We start from the raw sequence: 20991 nt of genomic DNA on the forward strand, positions 1-20991 counted from the left end.
AGCGATTGTATCGATATTTTAGGGATATTATTTTATACCAGTACCGGAATGGAGAGCGATTACTGTACATACATTTGGAAAGGTAAATCATAGCAATTTGGTGATTTGTCACAAGTAAATTAAGTACCTGTGACCCGATCTAAAAGGGTATATAATCTCCGTGGTGTTGGCGTATGTATTGGTGCTGTACACACACTTTTTCGAGCATACACTTTACCGACGGTTGGACGTTGAGCACTGGATTTTGATAGCTTCCCATTGTACAGTACATGTACAGTACCGGTACATTAACACAAACTTAAAAGGTTTCAATTGTCATTAGCGCTACAAATGCTGGTGTTAGAGGCGTAAGACTCTGAGGAAATCAACAAGTAAAATCCGAAGATTAAGCTTTACGAGACACAATGTACAATCTGTCATGTCTTGTGTACTCTTTCTCTGTAGACTTAAACGAGATAATCGTGGTACATGTCGACGGAGTGCAGAGTACAGTACTGTATTTCCTGTGTTTCCTCCGGCGCTCTACAGCTGCAGCTGTTAATTAGCGTGAGCAGTACATGTGCAGTACTGTACATGTACCCTACGAAATGTGATTGCGGACAAGCTGCGGCATGTGTTTGAACAAAATGATTGCGGCCATTCTGAGGCATATTTGAGCAATACTGCACGCGGTGTGAACTCTTACATACTTTAAGAAAACTGTTGCTTACTAGATAAAGACATTTTCAAATGAACTTTACGGTTAAATCTAGACTTAGCGGTTTGGAAATAACGGAAAGCATTATCGGCAGCTTTTTCATAAAGGCCGGATAATAATGTAGGCTAGTACCATGTTTGTAATAAAAAGCTTAGTAAAATATTGCCGAAACAGATATGGTTTTTAGCACAGCCTGGGGGTTCTATTTGCTAGTATAAGATGAGGTGAAGGCCGGCTCGCTTGCCGAGCCGAATCCTCGAGTGTTAATTAGCTCTACAAGTATCCCACTCAGTGTATAATCAGTATCTCATTAGTAAACATTAAGTAAACTTTTCCGGAATATGGTATATGTCGTACGGAGCACATTTTTGATTGCTTAAAAACAATCATCCCTCTCCAAAGTAATAGCAAATGGAGCTTCTTTTTATCGCTGCAAAGAGGAACCACTCCTTCGCTGTAAACTAGGTACCGGTACGCATAATTGCGAGGCTTCGGGGGTACCCTCAGTACTACTGTACAAAAGTGAACACACATTTGAACCAGATGCTAAATGCAGCTAAAGATTTTTGACGCTTCATGCATTAATGTATGAATACTAAGCGAGCACCCACCATTCCGAGCGAGTCGGATTACATTATCCTGATTGCGAGTGGGATTACCCTATCCTGACGCGTCTACGGCACAGTAATGCTGTGCATTGTCTCCTCGTCACATATTCATGCTTAAACACGACGAAAGGTGGGACTAAATGCTTTATCCAAGGTTTTATTAAGAACTACACAAAATTACAAGGCTTTTGTAAGGACCCTTAGGAAAATCGATCTAACTTTACACGGGAATGATATATGGAAGGTTTCCAAATCTATCTTTGACTCAACTGTACGCTTTTCAATTCAGAACTGCCTTGTATCGTGCGACGCACGAGAGCGAATCGAACGCGTTGGACTCTCTAAACGGGAAATTACTACCTCACGTTCCGACGGCTGGAGGCCAGTCGATCCTATGGCGCCATCCCGTGTTGACGCTCATGACTGGTCCGCCTGTGACATCAGTCTGTACGTGCCTTTTGTGCTATTCGATACATGAATGGCGGTCATCCACTCTTCAATCTGCCAAGCGGCGTATCCCCCACTTCAAAATATTTATCCAAGAAAGAACATGCGTATGCACAGTGTCCTGATGATGGTCGTGGCGACTCTTGCCATCGCAAACGGCAGCGTCTCTGCAGCCGGTGGCTCCAACCTCCGCAAAGCGAAAGCAACATCTTCGATCAACTCCTTCAACACCGTCCAGACAGAAGCCAAGAACTCGCGAATGCTACGCAACACCGACGTGGCTACGGGCGAGAATGGACACGTCTACTATTACCCTGCCAAGAAAGGCGAGAGAAAACCCTTCATCGAGGTTCGACTCAAGAAGGCTTTGTCAAACTCAAAGAAGGTTAATCGACTGTACGAAGATTGGTATAAGAGTGGGTTTTCCACCAAGAAAGTTGCCAAGGAGCTGAATCAGAGCGAGAACCGTGAGCTCAAGGAGACTTATAAAACTCTTGCCATAGGTTACACGGCGTTCGTCAAGGGCAAGCAATCTCAGCAGCAACTGCAGTGAGATTTTCATAAATCGTTACCGCTATACGTATGATTAGATGTTACCCGTTGGAAGGTATTAATAACGCGGCACAGGAGTGCTGATTAAAAAGAATATCATTATTTCGAGTTGGAACACTTATATTATTATCTGATGTCATCCTCAATTGTATCCGCTGTCGATAATGAACGTCCCGGTTCACTCTTATTTTTTTCTGCGCAATAGTCACAACAAAATTGCTGAAGGTGAACAATGATGCCTGCGTCAGAGCAGTCCAGCGCGTGTTCGGCTGAATGGTTTTTGTAGTCGTTTCAGCTTAAGCTGGTACAGGTGCTTGCTGTGCAAGAGGGAGTGAGCACCGTGTAGCTTCATCAATACTTAGAACTGTGCGCTGATCAACGCTGTCGCGCACAGAATCTGTACGTGAAGGTGTGGAGAGAGCCACAGAGACCGTTGTGTCAGCACCTGCTGTCGGAAAGAGGAGCCCTTAAGCAGGAGTTTGATCAGGAATCGGACTCGTGCTGGAGTCGTTGAGGGAGGCTATGGTCCATGCTGCTACCGGTATTGTGATTTCCACTGCAAAATTTGTCTGGCTTTTACTTTTACCGTACTGTACCGCGGACTAATGGTAACCAAATAACACATGATATTTTTGATAGTAGCAGTACTATTAATACGTAGTACTATTCTGCGAGACTAAATATAAAAAGTAACTCAGTTTTTCAAAAATTAGCTTAATATTTTAGTGCTAGCTCAGATATATACTACCTCCGCTCGGAAATAGATAACCATTTGGTTTTTTTTTGCGCAGCGCTCCGTCTCGTTCATTTGAGCGTTTATTAATTTGTGAGAGGCTGGCTAGCTAGCTTTATGACCGAGAGCTGACAGTGAGAAACTAAGCAAGGCACAGGCGTTTATGCTCCGCCGTGCAACTACAGATACAAAAACGGATCTAAGACGGCAACTACATCGCCACATTCTAAAGGGGGGCTTCTGGAACTTCAGCGGTAGGCGGTGGGGGGCTGCTCGCTGCAAGAAGCAGCATGTACGCGTTGGCATTGGCGAGTGAGGTAGCGTCACAAGGCAGTGACGTAGGGAGAGTGCCAGCTCGTACTTGCTTGTCCTTGTGCCGGAGCGCGCCAACTTGTGCGTGGGTGTAAGTAGTGGACGGGTATGTCTGAGCGCACGCCGTATGTAGCCTTTCTTGATCAGCTGCTGAACCAGGTAGCAGCTCATGTTGGACGCGCGCTGAAGCAGACGCTGGTTTTCGCGCTCATTGACAGGAACTGCAGCGATTCTCACGCACAGCTCAGCTTCTTCCTACCACATGCGCTCTTCCTTGACTTGACCACGGCTGCTACTCGATCTCCCATTGAATTGATTCCACGCCTCCAAATTCGCTCGACAACTTGGCGGCCCACACGGAAGTACGCTGCAACCCGAACGATCTCTCCATGTTTGAGCACTCCTCCCACGCTGCGAAGCAGTAAGGTCACTGTCTGTGATCTCCCCCAGGTGCCAGCTTTCAAAATGAAAGCTGGGAGCGGGAGCCAGTCTGGTCGGGAAAGCGCGGGAGATTCAAAATCCAAAAAGTGATCGGCATAGAGGGGGTATTGTTTTGGGTAGGCTGTAATATAATTTGAAATGGTTATCTTTTTCAGAACGGAGGTAGTATATATTATAAAGCAGATACTAGATGCTATTTTATGAAATTTCCCCACTTAAGTACGTTTCTTGCCACCTTATCTGCTGAGTGAGCTAAAAAGGGCCTACCAATAAATCTTTCGGTCAGGTTTTCAAACAGTAGTAGTGATGGCAGGTGTTGTAGCAGCTGACGACAAAGGTGCTGTAGCCGCAGGGGTTGCAGCCAAGCAGCTCAGACACCACGAAACCAATCCGCAGTGGTTTCAGACCTGGGTGAGCGTTGCAGAACGGATAACGGCTGTAGAAAGGCGCAAAAAACTAACTGTTAAGTAAATTATATTTATACATTTTAGATTAAGAGCTGCGACATCGATCAAAGAGTTTTTAGGCTGAGAGGTCGCACAACGACGAGCGCCCAACAGAATAAAAAGAGACGATAAGTCCATGGTGGCCCTTACCACTCCGGAAATGCCCTCTACCTCCTGATAGCGACTATTTGGTGCTGCAGGAGACACGAACGCAGATGTCCGTGCAGCAAGGAGGGCAGGGTGAAGAAACAAGGCGACAAGTTGAGGCATTGACTTAACACACCGACGCCGTTCGAGGAAATACCATCGGTCAGTAGAAAACTACTGATCTGTCCCCAACGCGGCGCTGCCTGCACAACTACTGATTTCACAGCTACTGGGGTGCTGTTAAGTTCGCATTTGCATTTTCTCTTAATTCTGCCTCGTTTGGTGTTAAGTTCGCATTTGCATTTTCTCTTAGTCCTGCCTCGTTTGGTCTATCAGTCTCTGACTCCGGCGCGTTGGCTGCTCGCGACGCTGGGTTCGTCTTCCCTGCGTAGATTGATAGACCCAGACATAATTGACTGACTCGTGTTCGAACACCATCTTTAGGCGCGCTGGCACGTTGGTCCCACGTCAACTCTGTGTACCCCACCCATTGAATAAGGTAGTATACGAAGTTATTGACCCACCGTTTGGCGTATATTCTTTCTATCTCGAAGAGCTGAGCATTGTCTCCTCTACGAGCTCGGCGCTCGTTTGCCAAAAGACCTCCTCCTCTACTGACAACGTCACGTAACCCACCACCTATGGACGATGCACGCTCGGCGTCCAGCTCTCGGTCGACTTCGTTCGGTATGCTAACTTCTCTGCTTAGACGAAGCTGCCAAAAGGAGCCGTCCAGACGGCGCTGGATCGTTTGGGCGTGACGCTGTCGGGGGTTGAGCGGAGGCATCGACCAAAATGGCGAATGCCACCGAAGTGCACTCCACAAAAACAACCATATAAATAAAGGCGTTTTGAGCAGCTAAAAAATAGTACACCGAATTAACATGTTGACGTTGAAGTAGCTGGGTACACGACGTATCCAGCTGGTTACTCTCAGGGTACGTTAGTAGAGTTCTATCTACTCACAGAGATTGACTCCCCAGTCCGTTTGCTGCTGATATTTATTGAGAGTGAGGATCAGTAAGATAATCTATTGGAAAGAAATACCTTAATTATTAATCAGCAGTCAACGATTGCAATTGTTTGTGTCGTTAGTTTCCTTATTTGTGTTGGAAACTTAGTGTCTGCAATATTGGCTCGCGTCGCGTATACTCCCCCATACTTTTGGCTGGAGCATCAACTTTTGCGTCCTCCCTCAAAACACCCATGCTTTTAGCTGTAGCGATGTCAGAAAGATCTACCACGAAGGGAGAACTCCCATAATTTGGAGGCGGCTTTCGAGGCATGGTACGCTTAGGGCAAAAGCGGTTTTGCTGAAGGCAGCAGAAATGTAGTTATGATTAGAGTTAGGTACGGATCGAACTTTATCAGTTTCTACTGATTGCCGTCTTTTCTGCGCCGCGTTGGGGACAGATCAGTAGTTTTCTACTGACCGATGGTATTTCCTCACGCCGTTCAGCAAACGACAGCTGGGCAGTTTGGAGAAGTGCATCGACGACAGGAGCTCCTCTCGACGCAAACTGCTGAATTCCTTCAAGCTCAGCACGACCAGCGGTCACACTAGGTCGAGAGGCAGGTGAATATGTGTCGTTAGATTGAGGAGCACCGACGTTACAAAGAAGACTAGTACAGTCTTCTGAAAACTGCACAGGAGTCTGTGGGGCTACAACGAAACGAATAAAGAGCCTAGCTAAGTCAGTGAGGCCCCAAAGCGCTGCTAGGTGGGGAGTGTTTGCACAGAACGACACAAGCGAGTCCGAAAGCAAACCGACAGAGGTTCCAGCCGTCACCGTCGCGGCAGGAACCAACCTGCCTGTACCTCCTATCTACAAAGGCAGCTCAAAAAGAGAGAAAAAGGGAGTCATCAACCTACACACGCAAGGTTCTTTGTGATGCCTTTAAGCGCTTACATCGTGCAAAGCACTTAAGTTCGAATTCGTGATTTTGAATTATTTAAGACAGACATGTCTGAGGCCAAGCGGAAAGCGTTTTTTTTTCAGCCCATGAACCTGATTTCACAGCTTATACGAAGTTGGGAAGTGAGGTAAGGAGCTGTGAATGGACAGGATCTACAAGACGCTGAGTCGCGGATTTTGCGTTTGATGGCTGAGCTCTTCACAATCCTCAACAAGCTCAACATGGAGGAATATGAGGAAATATACAAAACACAAACGCAAATCTGATCAACACAGTGGCCCATCACCCACAATAGGGTAGGCTCCGGTGCCAACTTGCCAGCACGACCGGTGTAGTCCACACCACTCTGAGGCACTCTAGAATCAGTCATTCCACCAGCAAGCGGGTCCGTTCGTATCGATAGCGGATCTGTTGACACTAGTGCTGAATCAATCGATGTGTCAGGTGGTGCTTCCTTGCTCGGAGAAGGCTCTGCGGTGTCTGTGGTGGGTGGCGTCTCGACGTCGTTGACTGGCGGCAGCATGACGATACTGAGTGGCGACGGCGTAACGACGGAGAGCGGCTCGGTGACGTTAAGCTTTCACGGGGGCGCGACTTCCGCGAGCAGCGGTGCTGTATCGTTAACGAGTGAGTCGGTCGATGCGGGCTCGTCTGGCTCTGTTGCGATCGGTTCTGGCGCGGTGCTTGCGCAGTTGAGTGGGTCGGTGATTGTGTCTAGCGGCGAGGCTGCAGGTGCTGGTGGGTCTGTGCGTGTGTTGGGCGGTGGCAGCTCCGACGACGTGGGTGGCTCGCTTGCTGTAGCTGGTGGTGCTGGTGCGACGGGAGGCGACGAAACGATGTCCGGTGGCGCGAGTGCGTCGGGAAGTGGTGCGTCACTGGCGTTGGGTAGCGGGGAAGGCTCGAGTAGCAGCGGTGTGGTGCGTGTGTCGAGCCCGGCTGGAGTTGGGTCGGGCGGCGTCTGGATTTCGTCCGGCGCTGCGACTGGCTCGGACAGCACTGACTCGGCAGGAAGCATCAGCTTGTCGGTGGGGTCGTCTGTGACCGACGGCGGCAAAATCGACGTGCGTGGTGGCTCCAGTGCTGAATCTGTAGCGAACGACGTGATGCTGGGCGGATCGTCTGGGCTGCCGACGTCTCTTTCGACAGAAGTAGTCGCGGGCGCCGTTCGGTTGGCGGGCGGGAGCTCTGCGGGAGACAGCGCAGGCGGCGTAGTGGCGCTGGCGTCGTACAGGGCGGCTCGGTGTCTGTGTTGAGTGGCAGCGGCATCGACGACTCAGCCATGAGCGGTGACGTGACGCTCGGGTCGTCTGTTGCGGGCGCGAGCGGAGCTGGCGCTGTGCGTGTGGTTAGAGGCTCTAGCGATACGGGTGCCAGTGGCCTGGTGAGCGCGGCCGGCGGTTCCAGCGGCGCGGCCGAGGCAGAAGGAAGTGTTATCGTGAGCGGTGGGGGTTCGCTGACGGGTTCATCCGGCTCGGTGGACGTGCGTGGAGGTTCTTCTACATCAAGTGGGTCTGGCGAAGAAGAGTAGGGAGATGGAAGTCCTCGCGTCTACAGCATTGTACATGTGCTAACGCGGTAAGATGATCTTTGAAAGCCACCATTACTCGACGTATATGAATGCTGGATCTAACCGTAAGACATGTAAATGTATTTGCAGATCCCTCACACGTATTGCATTAGACGCATGCTAGTAGATATGCACATGATCAGACATCGCCGTAGTTCGACAGATTGCATGCACTGGGTCAGTCGAAGCTGAGTGCAGCACCATTTGTGCGTGGACGACCAATATCCGGTAGGACCGTGACTTCTCCGCGTTTGCGCTTGCGGCGGTTGATTAAAACCTCTCGGCCACTGCTGTCGACATGTGCAGTGACGCGTAGAGCGAACAATACGTGGATGCACGCACCAAAGGCAAACCAGTAGCGGCATGGGCACCATTGCCGTAGGACGTCAACAGGCCAGCCATCCGACGGTTCTCCTTCAAATTCCTTCCGCGCGTAATTGACGCCCATCTGCGCCGTCACTGCGATAACTTCTTCGCTACGGTTGTTGGGCGCGACCTGCACACGCGGTGCTGGGAGCGATATAACCCTGAGGATGCAGCAGGCTCCAGCGCGCAGAGCGTCAAGGTCTTGGTCTTCGCCGACACCCAGCAACTTCTCCCGAACCAACTCGGAGACCCTACGCGCGAGGGTTGGTGCGGGGCACACAGTAAACTCGAACGCCTTGGCACTACTTGATTGATCTCGGCAGCACGCGCTTAGCTCTCGAAGAAGAGTGCCCATCTTAAGCCTGCGACGCAGCGTGTAATCGCGCTTAAACAGCGCGTTGAACGTTTCTGCGGGATTGTTTGTGGATGCGAAGCCACTCGGCGTCATGAACACCTGCCACGCCATGAAGGGACCCGTCAGCCATTGCCCGTGTATGTACTGCGCGAACGGAACTAAAGTTGGGTCCCTCATCCACCCCGACAAGATTGGTCTCAGCATCCCTATATACTCTGAGTAACTCCGCGCGAAATGCAGATCGTATAGCTCGCGTAATACTCTAGCCTGTGCACCAGAAGAAAGTAGCTTCACATGTTCCTGGATGTGCTTCATCACGTGAAAGAAGCACATCAGGAACTGGTACTTCAGGTTGTCGCCGAAGACGGCAGCGAGGGCGTTGTACTGGGCTCTATCGGCATCGGCCATAGCGTAGTACACGGATAGATGCTTGTCAGTGACCCAACGGTACACTCGACAAAGCGCCATGAGCGCAGCCTGGAACATGGGCTGCGTCTCCTGGGACATAACGAAGAGCGCAACAAGGTGGAACCGACGCGAGCGGTCCGATACCCCGACCACCAGCACGGGGTAGTCGCTCTGGTTGGTTTTATAAGTTCCGTCTAGGTGGAGAATAAAACTCTCGGGGGGCACGGACAGCCTCAACAACAGGGCCTTCGTGCTGATGCCCACCAGGAACGGCCGCTTGTCCGAGCCGTTTCCGATGATGGGCTTACCCTGATTGTCCATGTGCCACGCAAATGTAAACGGCTCGGTCATGCCCTCGCTCCCGGTGTAGGCATGGTCACGGACCCAAGCGGAGAGCTCCTGGACGCGGTCATGATTCTCCATTTGAGTGCGGCTGTAATGGTTCACAAAGTTTTGGACGGTTTTCAACGCTGGCAGCTCTTCAAGAGGGGTGCCGAACTTGCGAGCAAGCGCGTGTCTGATGCGAATCGGTCTCAGACGTTGCTCGACCAGGTCACGACAGAAGGCCTTGTGCCGAAGAGTGAGTTTCTTGGAGGCTGGGGTCGCGGCAGGTGAGCTGTGCTGACCGAACTCAAAGATGGAGGAGTGGTCGTTGTCCAGGCACGTCACCATCTTCCCCCGCCATGAGCACTTCAGTGGGCTCGCTTCGGCGCGGAAAGTAGAGCTGCACTCTAGTAGACGATAACGCATCTTGTGGTCGGCACCGGGGCATATGGTGCACCCCATTGCTTGGCTCTTGTAGATGTCGAACGACGTGAACCTAGCCAATACCGCCTCCGCTTCGGCGGCGTGGACATCTACAGCGATCTCTCGCCAGCTAACTCTCGGCGGCATCCTCGGTAGTTGTGCTTTCCAGGAATGCTGTGGGTCACACGAAAATTGTCTCAGAGCGACCAGATTTACCCTAACCGCGGCCTTTTTGCACGCTTCCTGCGCTTTCTGCTTGTATTGTGCTGCGAAGTGTGCTGCCCAGCGCACCGTTGTGGTGATCAGTTTTTATGGTGCTGACGCAGACTTATTGTGCCATGGCCACACTGTATTGTGGCCGTAAGGCGTTCTCGAGGAATATCGTGCAGCAGGATCCTAAGAATGTGATGAGCTATCAAATCGATGCGATTTGTCCTCCTGTCTTCAAGGCGGTAGTGAGCGATCAAATGTCACTGCCAAGTCGAGTGTCCAGGCGTTTCTAAAGTGGCTGCGGTCAGAAATGGAAGCATTTATGCGATTCGAAGTGCACATTGAGGCTTCGGCACAGGCTAAAACAAACAGCTAAGCCTTCCAGCAAACTACCAAGCCAAATGGTGGTCGGTCCAGACAGGACGACAAGAAACCTGGATTCTCTAAAACAACTACGAATGCGGCAAGTACTGCAGGACAACGAGACAGGGAGTTAAAGCCGGACCAGGATGCGAGAAAGCGTGATATGATTAATGACAAGAAGACTTCAAGTATGAAGACCTATCTTACGGAGTGCTTTACCGTTCTATCGCTATCAGCTACAGCTAAATCGAGTAAGAGTTTGCTGGCAATCCCGTGCGGGGCTACGGACATTTTCGAGACAAGCATCACGCCCGAGAGGGGGGCAGAAGTCTATGGGGCTACTACCAGAGCTTCTGAAAAGGCTGTAGGACCACGGTGTTTGGGTGTAGAGTCAGAAACTCTTGCTGATCCGGTAACAAGCGATAAGCCGGTGGCAGCTAACGCTAAGCTGAAGATGATTTGAGGTTTGGAACAAGGGGGCCCGCTATTTCTTAGAAATGTAGTTTGTTGGGTTACGGACGGAAAGTTGCCGACCGGTGAGGGTGACCTTTTTGCTGTCGCGACTGGGGATGACAAGGCTGGGGTAGAGACCGAAGAAGTTAGTGTCCGATGCTCAGCAGGTGCAGCCTGAGTATGACATGTCGGACATTGATGACACTGCAAAGGGCGGTGTGCAGAGCGTTCTGGCGCTCGTCGGCTCAGCTAAGGCGCTTCCGTTGGCAGCCGAAAAGAAATTTTGCTCGAAGAAGAGGAGTATGCATGTTTATCACTGTGCGAAGATGCTTGTGACCCACCACTGAATACAGTGATGGAGGTATTGTACGAAAAACAGGAGGAAGCTCGAAAGGAAGGAGCCTTGTGATTATATGTGGAGCAGTTGCGACGTATTCTTATCGAGCGAAAGAATGCATTTAGACTAAATATGGCTGAGATCCTCCGGTCGACATGCCGCCAATGGAGGTCACACTGAAACCTGGAGCTCTTCCCTTAATGTGCCATACCAGGCGATACTCACCGAAGCATAGGAAAATTGTTAGGGTAGCACATTAAGGAGCTCCTGGGGCCAAGCTCACGCATCCTCTGATGCTGAAGATGGAACAGGTGTATGACAAGAAGGGTGTGGCCGAAAATAACTTTGTGCGGCAAGTCGTACACGCGACTGTGCCTAGAATACTGTACATCGCTTCACTTTCAGCGAAGCTAGTATCCGGTTCCAAGGAGGACTTGACTCTACGCTAGAAGGGATCTTCTGCTCGACAATATTGGGAGCTCAGCTCCCTCGTCCCTATTTGAACTGAGCTGGTGGTCATTCCATTTTCCTAATACTGAAGAGTCGTTGGCACCCTAAATGTGTGGAAAGCTACATTTCAGCAAAACCAAGCGAAGCAGGCAAAATGAAAATGATGTTTTACACACCCGTTTGAGCAAAGGGCGTAGACTTGCAGTACGCTTAGATTAAACAACAAACGCCCATTTCTTTAGACCCGTCTCTCCACGCCCCCACTTGGACTGAGCTGGTGGGCAGTGCCCACTGGGCACTGTAAATCCCTAACATAGAAGAGTCGTTGAACCCCTATTTGAATGGAAACCCGTATTCCTTAGTTAAAGCGTAGCATCTGCCTTGAGAAGCGTAAAACAGCCTAGAGAGGAGTAGTCTTCACATGCATTGAAGATCACGAGGCTCAAAACTCCCGCAACAAGAGAGCCGTAATATGTGCCTTTGCCAACGTACGCGTGTCCATTTCCATTTTCATCGCGTACAAACCAAAACGCGCGACTTAGATCGCCGGCTCAATCAAACCCGTTCTGGCGAATTAACCGACGGACAATGTGAATTCAGATCTAAAGGCCGTGAAGAACGACGCAGCTATTTGGCACAGTTTATAGCTTGTGCCAGTGTAGGGTACCCTCACTTTGGCTATACGATCTCCAAACGGCTCAATCTACCCAAGAGCATATGGGCGCCTCGTGAAATAGCTGCCTGCTTGCATCACCATAGCGACGTTTTGAAGACATAGACATACGAAATCGATGTCTGAATAGTGATTCCGTAAAATAGGTCTTGGAGCGAAGTAATGTGTGTAAAGTAGCTGAACTACTGCAGCGCGTCATCGACCAGATCTCGGTCTTTATCCGGGTCGTGATCTCCCTCTAGTTTCTTCACCGTCGAATCGCTCACTTTGTGGTCAAAATACGAAAAACACCGAAAGTGAAGTCGTGCGCCACCCAGCGATGTACAATGCCACTGAGATGGGCGTGGACATGGACGCCGCGGCGCACACGCAGAGCGCTGGCTGACAGGGCGACAGGGTTAGGTGTCGAGGTCGGGGAGGTCGCTCCGGCTCCACAAAAGATTTGGCACCAGGCTGCGCTGCACCAGGAGGGGACGGGACGCTGCTCGCCACGACGGCGCCACGGAGGGTTTGTTGCGCGGGTCAACCTGCTCGGGGAAGCAACCGAGCAATGCAGGGGAAGTGTGCGGGATGTGGCGCGTCGTGGTGAAGCAGCAGTGAGGAAATTGCGCGGGGCGAGCTGGTGCATGCGCTGCTACCTGGTGCCAGGACGGATGGGGGGAGACCAGCACGATGCGAAGGCAAGAATCAACAGGAACGGTAGGAGCATTTAGGAAAGGTAAAGAGTCTCTCGGTCTATTTGTTTACTTGAGATTCCTGACATTATTCTCTGTGCAATGCTGTGCTGTTGCCAATAGGCCTTCCTGCTAGTTGACGCTCGCTTTGAGCACGCAGAGCCTTGTTCGAGCCACGATAGGCTAGCTTCTTGCGCTTTGATAGATCCAGCAAACCACGCACATGCATTGCGAACACAAGGTGTGTGCACACACCGAACTTCAGGTAATAGTCGCAAGGACAATGGCGGCACAGCACGTTGACACGCCAGCCTTCACCTGGCATGCCGCGCACTTCAGCACGTGCTGCCTGGACGCTGAGACGGGACGTGACAAGTAATGACTCGCTAGTGCGTCGAGCTTGCGGGTCGTACACTCGGTCGCAAAGCTCTGAGGCCACGTACACATGGTCTTCTTCACAAGGTGCGTTATTCAACAAGAAAGACACACGGGATCGACCTGATACAAGCTCACGTATCTTGTGTGATCGCTCAAGGTCACGTGCACGTCGTACGAGGACAGGTGAGGGGGTGACTTCCAAAGCGAATGCTTTCTCCTTCAAACTCTCAGTGCGGCAGCACTGCAGCAGCTGCTCTATCAGCGCACCCATCTTGAGGCGTGAGTGCAGTGTATAGTCTCTCTTCAAGGCCCGGTTGTACTGCTCGACGGGATTATTAGTCGTGGCGAAGCCTGGTTGGGTGTGGAACACTTGCCAGCGATGAAACCTGCTGTCCAGCCACTGCTTCTTGAAGTAAGCAGTAAACGCCGTGAGCCTGGTGTCTCCCTCCCAGTCGGACAAAAGCTTCGTCTTCTTCTCAGTATACGCGCCCGCAGTAGCAGTAAAGTGCAGGTCAGCGATGTCGCGCATTACACGGGCAGCAAGCAAAGGCTCAAGTGCACGAGTCTTTTCGTGAACCTTTGCCAACACGTGGAAGTAACACATCAAGCCAACAGGCTTGGCTCCATCGATAGAGGAGGCAAGAACTTCTTCGATGCCGTTCAGCTGAGCTTCGTCTGCATCGACCATGACGAAACGAGGGGCTAGATCATGCCCGGTCACGGATCGAAATACTCGCTTCAGCGCCGACAAAGCTTCAACGTATTGAACCTTTGTCCGCTGCGACGAGATGAACACGGCCAGGAGATGAAACGTTCTCATGCAGTCAGATATTCCGACAACGATGACAGGGTAGTTGACCTGATTGAGCTTGAATGTAGCATCAACGTGTAGCACATAAGCTGCCGGATCTTGATCACATCGCTGCAGCAATTTCTTAGACGACAGCCCCACAACAAACGAATCCATGTCGGTGCCAGTCCCTACAACCGGACGGCCATCATCATCCGTTTTCCATGCGAAAGTAAAGCCTTCATTCAGTTCTTCTTGGCCCGTGAAGCCCCTCTCGCGCACGAAGTTCGAGACATCATCCCAGAAGTCGCTGCCGCCTAGGTGGGCAGCGCGATAATGGTGAACAAATCGCTGCACCACTGCAAGAGATGGCAAGCTGTTCTGGCTAAGGTTGAAACGGCGGAGAAGCGCGTTTCGAATCCGGATAGGGCGGTGGTGGTGAGCCGCCATTTCCCTGGCAACCACCTTCATTGGCTCTGTCAGCCGAATACGCCTCTCAGGCTGGCGGCGACTTGCATGAGTTCCAGCCTCCCACACAGTCACGATGTCCAGCACACAACACTGCTGCGTTTTCCCTCTCCACGTGCATCGAGTGTACGGGACATCGTTGGCGCACGCCTCGCAGGAGCAGCGTAGCAGCCGCACCCTCATGTTGTGCGGTTCTGGAACCGCACACAAAGTGCATGGATCAACATCGCTCTTCATGACAGCAGTAGCTTTAAACGTGTCGAGCAGTAGGTTGGCGTCGTTGAGGGACAGGCTTTGGGCAAGGAGCATCCAGTCTAGTCGGCGAGGCATTCTTGGTGAGCAGGCGCGTGGGGGCTTGGTTGGGGTGCTCGTAAGCTTTATAGGAACTGAGTAGAAAGCCACGTGGGTAGATGTGGTGAATTCTATCGTGGTTCTAGAACGATTGGCTGTGGGCACGTGGAAATTTAGGTGAAGCTGTCACTAGTTTAAGTGCAAATCTACAAGTTACGGTGCTGTTAGTATTGTTTGTATGCAATTCGTAGATTTTGGTTAGATTTGATACGCTGTCCACTTTGTGCACAGCGTGCGTCGTGGACGGCCGCAAAAAAGTGGTTAGTCTGTCCTATACGACCTCACAGGCTTGCATCTGTCTACCAAGCTCCGTCATGCCGGTAAGACGATCGTAGATCGTAATCTTGATCTCAAATCGATGCATCTGCTGCACCACGATCTTCGCCGCCGGTTCCGTCCCTGCGGCGGCTGCAGCGCCAATATCGACTACCGCTGCAGTCTTGCGTCCCCTACAGCACCGTTGATATCACTCCAGCGAGCGGCTGGATGCGCTGTCTCCAATCCGTCATCCTTGCTACATGCAAACAATTTATGCAACAATTCGAATTCGCTGAATAGTGTTCAGGTTGGAGAGCCAATTTAGCAAGTCCTCGGTGCGTAGTAGCCTAATTCCAGCAATTTATTTGCTTAGACGCGCCAAGCGTCACTATAGCGATAGCGATGGCGCGCTTCAGGTGGAGGCGCTGGTCTAAGGACAGCCGCTATTGCTTAGCTATAGAGAACTGCAGAGCCTAACGCCCTAACTGAAAGCATGTCGTCCTCTGGTCTATAAATGAAAGTACATGTAGTATCGGTAGCCGCTGCAGGGGCTGGAAATTATAAAAAGTTATTGTATTTTCGTTTTCAGGCTCAGTAAAATACATTGCAACACAGGACCGATCAATTACATTGCAATAAATGTATTAACTCAAACTTGAGTTATACTTACATTTTGTAAACCACTAGATAATGCAAGAGTATCTCCAGCGGTAGTGCAAAAAACGCAAAAATGACCAGAATTACGCAAGTACAAAACATCGATCTCCATGTATCTCGGTTTTTCTTTTGTGCCACCGCTTAACGAAAAATTACAATGAAAATATAATTAGGATACAGGATAATAGAACCACATTAAGTATAATTTAGTTGCCAACCTAGAAGTGCATCGACGCGATTCTAAGCGGTCTTACCGGCCGAAAAAGTCTGAAAAGGCCACTAGTGTTGCAGCAAGAATGTTTCACTTCTCCGTTACCTTGCCATGCTCTTGAGAGTAGGGCTCACCTGCGAGAGCTAGCTTGAGCAGCATCACGCTCTCAGCTTCCGAGAAATTCTTGTGTTTCGGTGTCTCCGCCATTGAAATTCTAACAGTGCGATTGTGAAGCCAACCATATAGTACAGTGCTCGATGAGCGAATGATTGGTGTGAGGGTAGAGGTGCTCTATCCGCACATTTGCGAGCTCCATCAGAATTTGACTGGGAGGGCTAGTTTTGCTCGTGTTTACAAACACAAATGTGAAGGTGAGGGAAGTGCAAACGCGTTTCGAAACCTGTCTAATGAGCAAACTTTGCTTTTCGCACTTAACCCAATGCCCGCTTAACGATATTCTGTATAATACAGAGTAAATGATTATCTTTATTAAACTATAGCTGCCACTTTTGCAAACGTAATGCATTGCAAGCCGTCCGCAATGGGATGTAGCGAAAACGCTGCGACCAGGTACATATAGACTGCAATCTGTCGTAGAAAAACAACAATGTGCCCACCGGCTGGTAAAATGTCATGATTTCATTGGGCAAATGTGACGTGACTTTCGTCGCATATCCTTCTACTTCGAGTATTCCGCTGAATCTGATGGGTCTGGGCAATCTGCGTTTGCGCCTAAATGACTGGCGAAGCGTGCCACTACGTCCCCCGTACGCTCACCAAATTTTCGGCCAGTTCTAGACTAGCAAGAGTAGAAGAAGAACTAGGCAAGAACTGGCCAAAAAATTGGGGAGTGTACGGGCTGCATTATCTACGCCTAGTTACTCGCTATCCTGGATATCCACGCAATCCTCATTCGCGTCGCTGCCGCCGTCGTCGCTGTCGCTCAAAATCTCGAAGCTCTTTCGCTTGCGGAAGCGAATACGCTTCTTGAGGTGAGCAGGGATGGCAGTGCCGTTGCGCCACAAATCATGCCATATTCGGCCGCATGTGAGCGTGTTGCCGGTTTCCTCGTGGCGAACCTTGTTACATAGAGGTACGTAGCCTCCGAAGTTTGATGTGCACTGCTCGCAGTAGTAACTGGTTTCAAAGCTCTTTGTCTGGGGAGTTGCCAAGGCTGAGCAAACTTTGCACAAGTGCTGGCGGCGCTTGCCCTTACGCTTCTGCCCTTTACGCTGGAGGTTGCTGGCGGTTGATCCATCTCTGGGTTTTTTCGCTTCTTGCCTTTGTATTTTTCCTCATTGTTTCGCAGTCTGTGCGGTTGCGTGTGAATAGGCTCACAAACGAGGTCCTCGGCGTTGGTGTTTGTACGCAGTGTGGCTTCGTTCGTGGCCAAAGCTCGGTATGAAGTCGGCGCATATACTGCGCGTGTGTTGGCACTGGCAGCCCTTTTTGCTTGAGAATAATTTTATGTAAAATAAAACCGTTGACTATCGCCATGTCCACAAAACCCATGAAGATGCGCCGATAGTACTTTTTGAGGGCCACAGTAAGCTGTATTGAATAGCGCTGAAGGCGGAGTTGATCATGGCGATCTACTCCGCCCATACCTTGGTGATAATCAACCACAAGCTGCGGGCACGGTACCGCAACACGCTCTGTCTCCCCCTTCGCTCTATGCATTACAGTCGTTGGAACTGTAGAGCATTCCGTCGCGAGGAGCGCGACAGGCTTGCTGTCCATCCAGCTCAGTGCAACGAGACCAGGATGATCACGCGCGTGCGCAATTCGATACAAGCCTCGGGGCATAGTCTTCGGTCTTTTCTTTTGCGTAAAAGCAAACGGCTTGGGCCACCCAAGCCGCATGTTGCGGTGAGTATCGACGTAGTAGAGATCCTTGTCCAATAACTCCAGCAATAGAGCACACGACGTGTAGAAATTGTCGGCGATGATAAGCCTTTTATGGGCCTGGCCATCAAGCGCCTTAGTCACGTTCCTGATGACTGCCTTCTGTGCCACACCTTTCGAGTTCTCTACAGCGCCGAGATACACTTCCATCCTATATGTTACACAATACAGCATACGGTAAGCACTCGGTTTCTTATTCTATACGATACAGAGTAACCAGATACAGAATACAGTAAACCACCTACCGAGTACAGTATCCGGTCTCCGCGCAGCACGTCATGTACACTTTAGTCCCGTACTTGTGAGGCTTCTCCTTATTATAGACGCGCACAGGGTTGAACTTGCTTCTGTTAGGAATGGCTACATTGCTGAGGGGGGAAAGGTACTAGATCCTCACGCAGAGCATACTTCCACAAAGGCTTGGGACCTACACCACACAGGGTTAGAGGGAGTAGTTATTACTGCTAAACACAACGTACCGATAAAGTAATCAGTGTCAGCCTTGTAGTTGTCTAGCTTTCCTTTCACGCCAGGCTTGAGATACGCATGATCGGAGAGGAGGCCTGGAGGGGGTCTTGCCCGCCAACCAGCCTTTTTTAGCGACCCCCACAGACGCTTGAACTCCTTCCTGTCGATCGTTTCCGGCATTTTTGGCTGAGTGGTGGAGGTTTTGGGCAGAGAGGAGCTAAAGGGCTTGCATTAGAATTGTCAAACCTCTAGGCCGTTTATATCGGATTTTCTATGTGTTTCGAATAATACCTTTCTATCTCCCCCTCGCCGATCGGTAATGATAAAAACTCCCATGGTGGTCTATACAAACTTATATATGCGGTGTAGTAGCCTAAACGACGCCGCGTCCAAGCTGTTGATTCATTTAAACCTGCATCATGTCATATTACGTATTATACAGATTACGGCGTTCATTGGGTTAACCGCGTAACTGGAAACAAATAGCGTTGTATCACCATACACTGGTACAAGTATTGTGCTTTGCAAAGCTTATGTCGTTTACCACTAGGGTGGGTGCTCGATTTATAATAAACCGGGGTCATTTTAAATATCGAGGTTATAAAAAGGGATAGATCGTCCAAATTATAATGGCTAAAAAATCGAGCTACGACAAGCCAAATCAAGCGCTCGTGGTCGATTTACGACAAATCGACATCGATGTATTCTAAAGCTACCCTTTTTTGCGCTTTTGAAACGCAAATCGAGTGCAGATATGATTATACCAGACATGCCTTTCCTTTAGCAGTTTTACGCCTGTTTTTATGCGCCAACCGTGCTCTATCTAGGGACAAAATACCAAAAACACCTTCCAAATTGATTGTTTGCATCCACAATTCACTGTTCCACTTAGATTTGATTGGGACATTACTATAATATGTAGAGCGCCAAAAGCTGCACATAAAATACACCGCTGTCTATGGGTACATGCAGTGCTTGTGTCATCGTGTGTGCCACACTACGGGCACTTGATAAGCAGTGGCAACGTTATCGTGGCACTGCAGAACGCTACAGGGGTATTCCTGAACCCCAGAAAACCTCATTAGCACCCTCGTACCCGTAGCTAGCCGCACATACCCAGTATTCGGACCAACGCTACGTTTTTGAAGTACAGCGAGCCCGAAAGGGCAGAGAAGATGATCTCCATCTATATGAAGGTGGTTGAGGCGCTGTAAAAATCCCGCTAAGAAACATGCGCTTCCTGTGTAGACAGTAGAAGCTACAGACACCAGTGAACTATGAGGGAGAGTGTAACAGCGCCGGCAATCTGGAGAAAATCGCGCGGTGCGAGCCGTGCAAAGCGGTGGTGGAGCATTGTAGAGGTGCGGCATTGTGTGTCATGATCAATAGGCATATGTTGGTGGCGGTCGGAGGGTGAATTGGTAGGGACCGCTCCACTTCTAGCTGTTACGAGTGAATGACAGAATTAATGAGTGAATGCATTAGATGCTTCAAACGCTCTAGTCTAACTGCAGTGCGCTACTGTTACCTACAGGCCTGCCAGCCCCTTGCGACTCGCTTTCGAGTCGACGAGATTTGTTTCTGCCTCGGTAAACAAGACGTGCACCACCAAAGAAATCGAGTCTATCCCTCACTGAAAGACCATAAACGAGGTGGATGCAGCACCCAGCCTTGACAAATACGCGACACCCGCACGTCTGCTTCTCCACATTAGCCTCCCAGCCAGCTCCAGGCATATCAGTAGTCTCCACCCGAGCTTTTTGCGTTGAGATGGAAGCAGTAGCAGGAAGAGCTTTCTTTGTTCGTCTGTCCTGCGGGTCATAAACCCGCTCCATTGTGTCAGACAAGACGTAGACAATATCCTTTGGCGCCGGTGGAGTTGCCGTGCCGATTAGAAAGCCGATGGTGTGCTTCATCGGGAATACTTCGCGAATTGTGCCTGCTTTCACCATTTCACGAGCACGACGAGGCACATCTGAGCAGTTGTAGCGAATGTCTTGCTTAAGATGGCATCAGTGTGGACGCAAAGCAGTAGCTGATCAATGAGAGTACCCATTTTTATCCGTGATCGGAGCGTGTAATCACGCTTGAATGATTGCGCGATTGAATTGCTCGACAGGATTATTAGTGGCAGCGAATCCACGAGGTGTGTGGTGCGCTTGCCAGCGTCTGAGCGGGAAGCCAATCCAAGCACTGGAGAAGTAGCTTGCGAAGGCAGAGAGATGCGATGCGGTAACATCTGCTAGGCTTCTGAGCTGCGTATGCGAATGCGCTCGAGCTCAGCCTCCGAAGTAGAGTAGTGCATTGCAGCAATATCTAGCCAGGCTTCTTGTATACCTTGGCACCTACTTAATAGTAGCACATTAGATTAACGAGCTCATTGCCGTCACCGAGCGCCCCGTTGACAGCTTCTCTCTGTCCCTTGTCCGCATCGGCCATTACGTAGCGGACAGAGATCTGCTTGTTCGTAACTTGAGTATACAGGTGATGCAGCATTGCAAAGGCCTCCGAAAAGTGTTTTTCGGTTTGATGTGGTAGAATCACAAATCCAACCAGGTAAAAAGAGCTCATACAGTCTGAGATCCCAGCCACCAGGTGCGGG

General features: G+C 50.3%; 1 protein-coding gene across 1 annotated transcript; it reads left to right on the forward strand.

The window, feature by feature from the left end:
• Positions 1-1855: 1855 nt before the first annotated feature.
• Positions 1856-2305, forward strand: PITG_18609 (secreted RxLR effector peptide protein, putative; the record flags this gene model as incomplete). The annotated part of the gene is made up of 1 exon (XM_002997489.1): positions 1856-2305. One exon carries the CDS (start codon positions 1856-1858, stop codon positions 2303-2305), a length of 450 nt encoding a protein of 149 aa, XP_002997535.1.
• Positions 2306-20991: the final 18686 nt, after the last annotated feature.

This window comes from Phytophthora infestans, genomic scaffold (assembly GCF_000142945.1).
Source record: "Phytophthora infestans T30-4 supercont1.73 genomic scaffold, whole genome shotgun sequence".
Taxonomy (NCBI): domain Eukaryota; phylum Oomycota; class Peronosporomycetes; order Peronosporales; family Peronosporaceae; genus Phytophthora; species Phytophthora infestans.